Genomic DNA, 10,142 nt, shown 5'->3' with positions numbered 1-10,142 from the left:
GTGCTGCAGGTAATCAGGTTGAGTAGATTACAAAGTCTGAGTCCATCCAGTGCATCCATGTATTTATAGTGTCCCCTGAAGCACAGCTAATGTAATGACCCCTGCACGTAGCAGGATCCCACTAAAGACTGGGGTGGGAAACCACGAGACTGCATGACGGACATGTGGCTTCCATAGTAGACCCTTCCTCGGTATACACAGGACAGCTGGGTCGGGCATATCTTATTTTTATTAGACTATTAATCCACCAGCATACATACAAATACTAACAGTGACAATCTCATTTCTTCTCCTTCTTTTCCTCTTTCTTTGCGTCGTTCTTTTCTTTCTCTTTCTCTTTCTCCTTCTCCTTCTCGTCTTTCCTTTCTTTCTTGCTCTCTTCTTTCTCCTGCCCTTCCTTCTTCTCAGCGTCTCGGTTGGCGATCTTGTTGTTGATGAGATTGTGAAGGGCGACCACTGAGCGGATTAGGGAGGCCAGATACACCACCACCATCTGGTCGTTAGTCTTTAGGTAGAAGGCTTTGACGAACTCTTGCAGGTTTACGTCTGGCAGCAGGTTGAAGACATCCTGGAGCTGGTAGATGATCTGGTGGTTGATGGGCAATTTGCCGCTAGATACTTTCTCTAGGTAACTCCTGATATCCAGCAGTTTGGAGTTCAGTCCTTTCAGCCCATGCACCTGATTTGTGATACGCTGTGATAAGGTCCCCACTGTAGTGTCTTTGATGTCTCTGCAGGAATACAGAGAAGTAAATGCATCACGAGATGACCATACACATTTGCCCCCTTACTTGAATTTACACACGCAATCCTGTCCAAAGGAGATGAGCAATGCCTAGCATCAGCTTATTCCTAACCCCACTATGGTAGTAACATGCACGCTTGGCCATTCTGAGCATGCATATTTATGGAGGAGTCAGGGGAACTGGCAGTCAGATGTCTAAGGTCTTTTCACACGGCATCTGCAGTGTACATTTACTGTAGGCACCAGATGTATACAAGATACGGGGGAGATATATCAAACTGGTGTAAGGTAGAACTGGCTTAATTGCCCCTAGCAACCAATCAGATTCCACCTTTTAATTTTCAGAGCTCCTTTGGAGTTCTACTTTACCCCAGTTTGCTAAATGTCCTCATGGGCTCCAAAACAGATATATATGGCATCCAGTGGAAACCATGGCGTATATCGCTGAACTAAGGCCAAATTAACCTTTTGGTCTCTCGCTTGGTATGATGGGAGTCTATGGGTCAGTTTAACATATGCACTGGGAGTTTTCCTGCCATATACATCAGTGTAAAAGGGTTGCCTTACTTTAGCAAATGTCATTTATCATGTAGAGAAAATTAATACCAGACACTGACTAATGTATTGTGATTGTCCATATTGTTTCCTTTGCTGGCTGGATTTATTTTTCCATCACGTTATACACGGCTCATATCCAGGGGTTATATGACCCACACTGCAATCCAGCAGCGGTGGTCGACCTTGCAACCATAGGAAAAAAGCACCGCCTCTTTGGTGGTCGGGACCATGGTAGCGCACATAGGGATGCATGCGCAGCAGCTCCCGTCACAGCCACCTTGTATCTGCACTGCAGCGGTGGTCGTATCCCCTGGAAACGAACCGTGTATAATGTGATGGAAAACTGAATGGAGCCAGCAAAGAAGGCAATATGGAGAATCACGATACATTAGTGCCTTGTATTAACTTTCTCTACATGATAATTGTAACTGGAGTGTTGGAGTGACACAACCCCTCTAACTATACACATCTAAATTCCAGATTTCTGCATACAGGCCACTTATAGCCAGAACCCTATGTATAATGGCCATTTGACTACCAATTAAAAGGGATATTCATTCTTCTTAAAAAAAAAAAAAAAACTAGCATACATAGACTTCTCACCTTAAATTAGGGTAATGTCCCCAAGACACGGAAAGGGAGATTCCCAGTAACACATATAATTTCAATTGACCACATCCCATGGTCCAGAAGATATACCCAGTCCCTCTTTCCCGTTTTAAAACTTTATTATGAGAATGTCAGTAAGTGAATAATGTGCAGTAATTTATCACTAATGTACATGTTTGGCCTATTACACTCACTATCTGAGCTCATCACACTCAGGAACGCTCCCCCCCTCCCCAATGTGCTTATTATCAACTGCACGGTCAATCACAATGGTGTCTTTTAAACAATAAATAGCCTTCGCAGTATTCGTCCTTCGTGTTCAATAACAGAAGCAATGCCTCACCACTTCTGTTTCAAAGCTTAAGGGTCCCTGCCGGTCTCTACTTTCTGCTCCCAACTGGACACCAAGCAAATGTCCTATCAGTCAATCACTGACCGCAGTGATGACCCCACCCCCCCATCTCCGCCATTGAGTGGCCGAGTAGACATTTCCTGTGTGTCTACCCAGTATGTAGAGACCATTGGGGACATAGCTAGCATCAGGGCAGGAGTGGTGAGGTATCAATGAGGGAGAGTAAGCCTTTAAAAAAAAAAAATTATAATAAATAAAATGTAACCCACTCTGAGCCCTTTGACCTGCAGGAAACCACTTTCACTACACTGAAGGAGGAGGTTAATACTTTTAGCACATGGGATGTGGTCTATTGGAATTAAGAGTTGTAGTAATAAAACCAATCTGAAAATCCGGTACCAGAGAGCTGATCTCAGACGGTAGCACACTATCTGCATACAGTCTGACTTCAGTGCACACAGCTATAACATAAAGAGAAGACAATAGATATGACATTTTTAAAAGAACGCTTAGAAATTACCGTAACAAGTGCTCCACTCCTACTTCTTCTGCCTCCTCAGCTCCAATTTCACTGGTCACATGTTCAAATGTCTTAGAGGTTGGAGTACCATCCTGATGGAGTAATACACAACGTTGGAGTAACAAAAAATAAATATTCATGCATGGCAACCATAGGGAACTATAGAGGACGATGCCCAGCACCTAAGGAGACTGTCATTGGAGCAATTCTCATCATGGACACAATGGGAAAGTAAGCAAAATATGCCAGAATTCCGGCTCAAATTGTGCCAAAACTCTTGCACACATGCCATGCCACTGAGACCACCTTGTCGCTTGGTAGGTGGGCTTAGATGTGTTTTGATCAAAATGCATTGACCAAGTGTCTCAGATTTTATCAATAGAGTGAGGGCTTAGTCCATATGTTATGCTTGCATCTATTATTATAGTGCATTCTTTTCTGTGACTGCATACATGCCATTCGCCTAATTTCTTACATATTTCAGATGCTTGTTGCACCTCGATGGACAGTTTTGAAGCGTCTAGAAAAGGGGATGTGGCCAAGCAGAGTCTTAACATGAACCGGATTTAGCATTGGCATGCGGCACAAACAAAGAGAAAAGTGTCTACTTTCACAGCCCGATCCGGCAGGGATCAGCAAAAACGCTTCCGTTACTGATAATACAACCGTCTGCATCCGTTATGAACGTGTCCGGTTGTATTATCTTTAAAATAGCGATGATGGATCCGGCATGTAAGTCAATGGATGCCGGATCCGTTTTCTATTGTGTCCAAGAAAATGTTTTGCTCTGCATCCCATGCCACACAGAAAACCACAGCTTGCTTTGGTTTGCTCTCCGGTATGGAAACGCAACCAAGCAGAACAGAACGCATTTTGGAGCATTCCGTTCTGTTTCGTTTTTGTCCCCATTGACGATGAATGGGGAAAAAAGTGAAAACGTTTTTCTCCGGTATTGTGATCCTATGACAGATCTAAATACCGGAAAAGTTAAAGGCAAGTGTAAAAGTAGCCTAATATGACTTGCAAGATGTGTCAAATCACACAGCACAGTGATATAATTGGTACATCTTCTGCCTGCCTAGTTTAATTTTAAGATGTCCCACAATTGACAACATCACCCCTGTTAATCACAAGAATGGGGACCCTGCGCTTAACATTTGAATAGCGCAACAGTCATGCATGCATGGTGCTGCTCTATGTTCTGTAGGAGTGCTGTACTCTGCTATCTCCAGCAGTCCCACAGAGAAGGAATGGAGCAGACCAGTGCACATGCTTGACCGCTCCTTTCAAATGGGGAAAACAAGACCCCCATTTTCGTGATTGTGGGGGTCACGGCAAGCAGACATTTATCACCTATCCTGGGCATAGGTGGTAAGTTGTCATGGTGGCAGTACTCATACATTTCCCCCATAGTGTGCGCTGTTTTTCCTTCTGGTAACACACACCATGGGGTTCAGTACGTTAAATGCATACGCATAGAGCAGGGCTGGCCAACCTGCGGCTCTCCAGCTGTTGTAAAACTACAATTCCCACCATGCCCTGCTGTAGGCCGATAGCTGTAGGCTGTCTGGGCATGCTGGGAGTTGTAGTTTTGCAACAGCTGGAGAGCCGCAGGTTGGCCACCCCTGGCATAGAGTTTATATGTTACCCCTGTGGCTTCCTTCCAAAACCAACAATATACACAAGTCTGTTGGCTCAGTTTAAAACGATTCCTACAATGTAGTACGAAGTCAGTATCGTACGGTGAAAGGATGTGCCTACAATCTACCACTGGCATGGAATAACATTAGGATAGAGAATCATTCAAGTGACTTACATCATGAACTTCCTCCACTGAGATATATGCCTCAGTGGGAAGACCCAGGTCTTTCGGCTTCACATCAATGATCACAAGAACCTAGAAGTAAAATAAAACAACAATGAGGATAGCTCATTTCTATCCAGTCATCTGATAGAGGAAAGAAGACAAGCACTTAAAGGGTTGTATCACCAAGACAAGCCTTTTCAAAGCAAAGTCTGCACGGTGATCATCTGTTCGCTGTGAGTCTGGCTTCTCTAACCTGGTGATCAGCGGTCGTCACTGGTGGGATTCATATGTGCACACTCATTTATCCTAAATGGCTTGTCCAGGTCTTAGGCTACATTCACTATAATGGAAACTGTAATGTCTTTGTCCGGCCAAAACTCTGCACTTGAGCCAGAAAGCAGCCAGATCCCAATACAATCTAAGAGGTCCAGCAGTATCCAGCAATGCCGGATCCGGTGAACTCTGGCAGGCTGTTCTCTGCTGGAAAAGCCTGCTGATTCATATTACCGGAGATGTGAGCATAGCCTTACAGAGGGGGCCTCCGTTCTGACTGTTCATGGAGGAGAGCCCCCTCCATGATGTATATATGCCTACATATAGCAACAAAATCTGTGTGATGCACAATCTCTTACCATTTCTAGGATGATGCTCACTGGGTCTGAGGACAGAGAAGATGCTACTTCTGGTGTAGAGACATCTCCCTATAGCTGCACTATATCTAAGGCTCTGTGCACACAGCATTCAGGCCCTTCATTGGCAGTATACGCTAGGAAGATTTCCTGACACAATCATTGAATAGGCATACAGTGGCATATGTTGTCCACTTGTCACAATCAGTGATGGCCAGTTCGCATTGTTCGCCCGCGAACACATGCGGGCTGCCATCTTAAATTACAAGTCCGGCAAGGCACAGGTAAGCCCTTACCTGTGCCTGCGCCGCCAGCCGGTCTGAAACAAATGCGGTCAGCGGGAGCAGGCAGTTCCGAGAACAGCCGCCGGGTGCCTTTAATCGGGCTGTTCTCGGAACTGCCTGCTCCCGCTGACCGCATTTGTTTCAGACCGGCTCGCGGCGCAGGCACAGGTAAGGGCTTACCTGTGCCTCGCCGGACTTGTAATTTAAGATGGCAGCCCGCATGTGTTCGCAGGCGAACAATGCGAACTGGCCATCACTAGTCACAATGTCAAAAAAGTATACCACATGGTTCACGTATTTTTGCAGTGACAGGAAGGTGTAGAGGAAAGCAGTTTGCTGATCATCACTATGAATTAAAAAGGAATCTGATGTGTATCAGCCCAATGGAGGTCTAAAGGATGCTCTTTTGACTTCTGTCCAGCAAATGGATATGTTTGATTGATTCGCCAGGAGCTTTTCACAGTATACACACCAAAGGGAGGGACCAAACATTTTCTAAACATAACCTAAGCTCCTTCTCAACTTCAAAGCCATTGAACAATAAATAAAATGTACCGAATTTGGACAGTATCTTTTCATCAGCTCATTGATTGCAATGTCATTCTTGTGCAGCTTGGGTCCTGTGTGGTACCAGCCAACGATCCGTTCTCGAGCTGAAGAAACATTTCAGAGATATAATTATGAGCACTGGGTGTGTTAATGCACACGGCACTGTGAGAAGCGCAACTCACCATTTACTTTCTTGAACATGCCATACATATTCTCAAGATAGTCGTGGTCCAGAAACCAGACGGAGTCGTCTTTATCATCTTCATCAAATGGAACTGAGGGAAGGGATAATCATTTTGGTTAGCAGGTGAACCTGGAGACATCAGATGAAGTGAACCTGAAGACATCAGATAAATAGTACTGTATCTGCCCTGTGTGGGATGCGTGAGTGATAAAATCCCTGGCAGGAGGTACATGTCATGCATCGTGAGTAGGCCAATGTCAACACCCTGCACAATCAATATCTTATGAGGGACTCCCATTAAAAGGGTTCTGCATCATCTATGGCAGCTTCAATGCAGACAAATATAAAATTACCAGATCTCACGTAGAAACCTTTATAGTAAATGCAGTGTGGAGTCATGCCGGCTGACCTGTCACATGTGCGCAAAGTGTGGCTCGGCCTACTCTACAGTTTCTGTAGCTCTGACCAACCCTCAACACCGCATCCAGGCTGGATGAGGCTGAGTGGAGGGACATACGTATATTGGAATACCCCTTTAAAGGGGTTGTCCAAGATGACTAAAAACAGAATCCTGCAGAAGCACACAATGTAATAAGGTCTATTAAAGTGGTTGTTTCATCATGGACCATGGGGGCATATCTCTAGGATATGCCCCCATTGTCTTATAGGAGCAGGTCCCGCACCTATATTGAGAACGGAGCCCCGCAAGGTGGTGGCTGGAGGACTCCGTTCCGGCCACCAACAAGCCGGCTCCCCATAGAAGTGAATGGGAGAGCACCGCGCTTGACCGGCCACCTCTCCCATTCCCTTCTATGGGCTCAACGGAAATTTTTGGCGGCCCCATAGAACATGAAAGGAGGGCGGCTGCGCATGGGCAGTGCGCCCTCCTTCACTTTCGGGGCTCCGTTCTCGATATAGGTGTGGGTCACAGCGGTAGAGACAACCCCTTTAATGCACAGAGTTGAGGAAGCTTCTTACCGGCAAAACTATTCGAAACATCTAAGATCTTCTTGTGCCAAGAGCCTAATAAGACACCGACCACGCGCTTCTGGTTTCCAACTTTCCCAATTCTGTGGGTATAAAATACAAACATTAAATGAATACAGGACAGAGTATGCGAGATGTAATGGTCTACAAACTTTACTTTTGCACGGCTCTTGTAAATGTACTACTTTTCCTTCTATGCTTTGAATAGGCAGGCTCGTCCTGGTGGGGATGATTCCCTTTACTTCCATGTAGGCCCTTGCTGCGGGATAATGGACAAGACAATCCATCTGCAGCTTCATCCCCCTTGGGGGGGGGGGGGGGGAGTAGTCAATGGAAATATTGCATGCCTGCTGGGGGCACACGTTTTCCACTAACAATGGGTCACCATACTTTGCTCCACAGAGAGGTTAGATTTATACCCATTTGCTTCTTCGCTGCCATCTAGGAAAGCGGTGCCTTAGACATAACAGACGCTTATCCCCTAGATCAAGGTAAACATGTATTAATCTACACTTAATAGGGCCCAGCTTTCTTGGCAACAAAGGGTACATTATAGGCTATGAGAAAACTCCTTTTAGGGTTAGCAACCGCTGGCACATAAGCTGTTCAGAAACTACAACTCCCACCATGCTCCATTCACTTGTAGGGAAGTTCCATGAACAACCTAGAAAGTTTGAATGCTGGGAGTTGTAGTTTCACAGCAGCTGGAGGTTGCTGATCCCTGCCCATAGGTTATAATGCAGAACGACTATGATTGGAGGTCCAGGCAACCCCTGCTCTCGAGATCACAGGGACCCACAGTGATCCGACATTCATGGTTTATGATCCATACGTCATACAAGCGGGCAATGGTCCCGTGTCTGACTCTGATCAGTGGCGGTCTAACTGATGTGGCCCCTGCCGACTGCACATGCTCACCGTTAGAAGGGACTGGCAGACATACACATGTGCCCACGGCTGCATTGAACTCTATGGGTCTGCCGGAGATAGTCCGGTACAGGAGGAGCTTGGCTATCTCCTACAGTCCCATAGAGGTGAATGGTGCAGCAGTGCGCATGTGTGACCACCACTCTAAGCAAACGGGGGAGTAGGGGCCCCAGCGATCAGACCGCCGCTGATCAGTCACTTACCTCCCTTATTCTGCTGATGGCATTTAAAGGGGTATTCCCATCTTAGACAATGGGGGCATATTGCTAGGATATGCCCCCATTGTCTGATAGGTGCGGGTCCCGCACCTATATTGAGAACTGAGCGGGGAGCGCTGTGGCTGGAGGACCCCAGATTTCCCAGGGTCCGTCCACCACCAAGCGCTAATCCCCGCCTCTCCCATAGAAGTGAATGGGAGCGTGCCGCACATGCGCGGCCCATGCTCCTCTTCATTTCTATGGGGCAGACGGCAATAGCCAGAGCCAGCGCTCAGCTATTTTCGGCAGCCCCATAGAAATGAATGGAGGGCGGCTGCGCATGCGCACTCTCCTTCACTTTCGGGGCTCCGTTCTCGATATAGGTGCGGGTCCCAGCACCTATAAGACAATGGGGGCATATCCTAGCGATATGCCCCCATTGTCTGAGATGAGAAATCCCCTTTAAGTTGTCTTAAAAGGTTCTCCGGGCTTTTAATACTGATGACCCATCCTCAGGATAGGTCACCAACATCAGATCAGCAGGGGGGTCCGACACACAGTACCCCCACCGATCAGCTGTATGCTGCGGGGTGTCGGACCCCCACCGATCTAATATTGATGACCAATCAATAATAAAAGCCCGGAGAACCCCTTTAATGGGTCGGAAGTCCTAGATAAAGAAGGTCACTTATGTTACGACCGCGTCCAGCTTCAGTCTGTGCAGCCACTGTCACATATCAGGACTTCTCTATGGCTGCACTCCTACAGAGGAACTACAAGTACCAGCGTGCCCACCAGACTCCTATGCCATGCGCCTGCAGCCACACAATCTATGCCATCCTCCATAGCCAGATGGGTTATGAGCAGATGACACGGCAGAGGTTAAGTGCCCTGTCACCGTGCGGCTGTAGGCCTAGCTGAAGCCGGGTCTGGTAATGGAGGCCTTGCCAGCCGGTGACTCAGCAGACTTCCGTGAAGAATGCGGGGCTCACCTGTTGAAATGATCCACCACACTGAGTAAGACCAGCGGGTGAACCACCACCCTTTCTACCGCAAGCTCCGGCATCTTCTCCGGCTACAATGACTCTCACACACCGGCCGGAACCACAACTGACGCGGCTTCGCATTACTTCCGGAAACACCGCTCCCAGGTTGCACAGCGCGCCGGAAGTGCTCCGCCGTCCTGAGGCGGGCGCCATGTTTGTGCAGGCAACTGGTACAGAAAGTAACTGTACGCCTTGAAATATCACCCATACATTATCAGATAGCGATACTTAGCTGCTATATGTGCAGATATGATTTATTATGTTAATATTTCATCTGTTTATGGCCATGATAGTCTGTGCTATGGTTTCACTAAGAATTTTTATAAGCTGTGAATGACAGTTGCCTCACCATGACGCCCCATCTTTCTTATTACACTCACCATGCACCTGGGCTAACAGCAAGTAACTAGCACTTCCCATTTTTTTGGCAGTCCCGTAGAAATGAATGGAGGGCGACTGTGCGTGGGCAGGCGCTATTCGAAATATAGATGCGGGTCCCAGAGGTGGACCCCGAGTATCCGACACTTGGGGCATATCCTAGCGATATGCCTCCAATGTCCAAGATGGGAATACCCCTTTAAATACTTGGCTAGGCGGAGTTTACTAGAGCAAGCTCTTATCTTTAGTAGGGGTACGGTGCACAGGAACCCCCCCCCCCCCCCCCCAGGACATCTTTATTGTCTAATAGCATATATGCATAGGGGTTGTCTTCATGAGAGTCCATATTACTGTCTTAAATGGGTTCCTT

General features: G+C 47.0%; 1 protein-coding gene across 1 annotated transcript; it reads right to left on the bottom strand.

The window, feature by feature from the left end:
* Window positions 1-211: 211 nt before the first annotated feature.
* Window positions 212-9,477, bottom strand: PSMD7 (proteasome 26S subunit, non-ATPase 7). Its single transcript, XM_040409966.1, has 7 exons — window positions 9,341-9,477; window positions 7,216-7,307; window positions 6,236-6,328; window positions 6,060-6,157; window positions 4,601-4,681; window positions 2,785-2,876; window positions 212-731 (listed from the first exon to the last, which is right to left on the bottom strand). The coding sequence occupies exons 1-7, from the start codon at window positions 9,412-9,414 to the stop codon at window positions 281-283; spliced, it is 981 nt and encodes a 326-aa protein (XP_040265900.1). The 5' UTR covers window positions 9,415-9,477; the 3' UTR covers window positions 212-280.
* Window positions 9,478-10,142: the final 665 nt, after the last annotated feature.

This window comes from Bufo bufo, chromosome 10, assembly GCF_905171765.1.
Source record: "Bufo bufo chromosome 10, aBufBuf1.1, whole genome shotgun sequence".
In the NCBI taxonomy this organism is placed as follows: Eukaryota; Metazoa; Chordata; class Amphibia; order Anura; family Bufonidae; genus Bufo; species Bufo bufo.
This window is presented reverse-complemented; position numbering and strand designations above follow the sequence as displayed.

Coding starts and splice junctions, on each gene's coding strand:
- PSMD7 (XM_040409966.1), bottom strand. CDS start 9,414: ATGCCGGAGCTTGCGGTAGAAAGGGTGGTGGTTCACCCGCTGGTCTTA. Junction 7,308..9,340: donor GTGGTGGATCATTTCAACAG/GTGAGCCCCGCA, acceptor TTATACCCACAG/AATTGGGAAAGTTGGAAACC. Junction 6,329..7,215: donor TGTTTCGAATAGTTTTGCCG/GTAAGAAGCTTC, acceptor CCCTTCCCTCAG/TTCCATTTGATGAAGATGAT.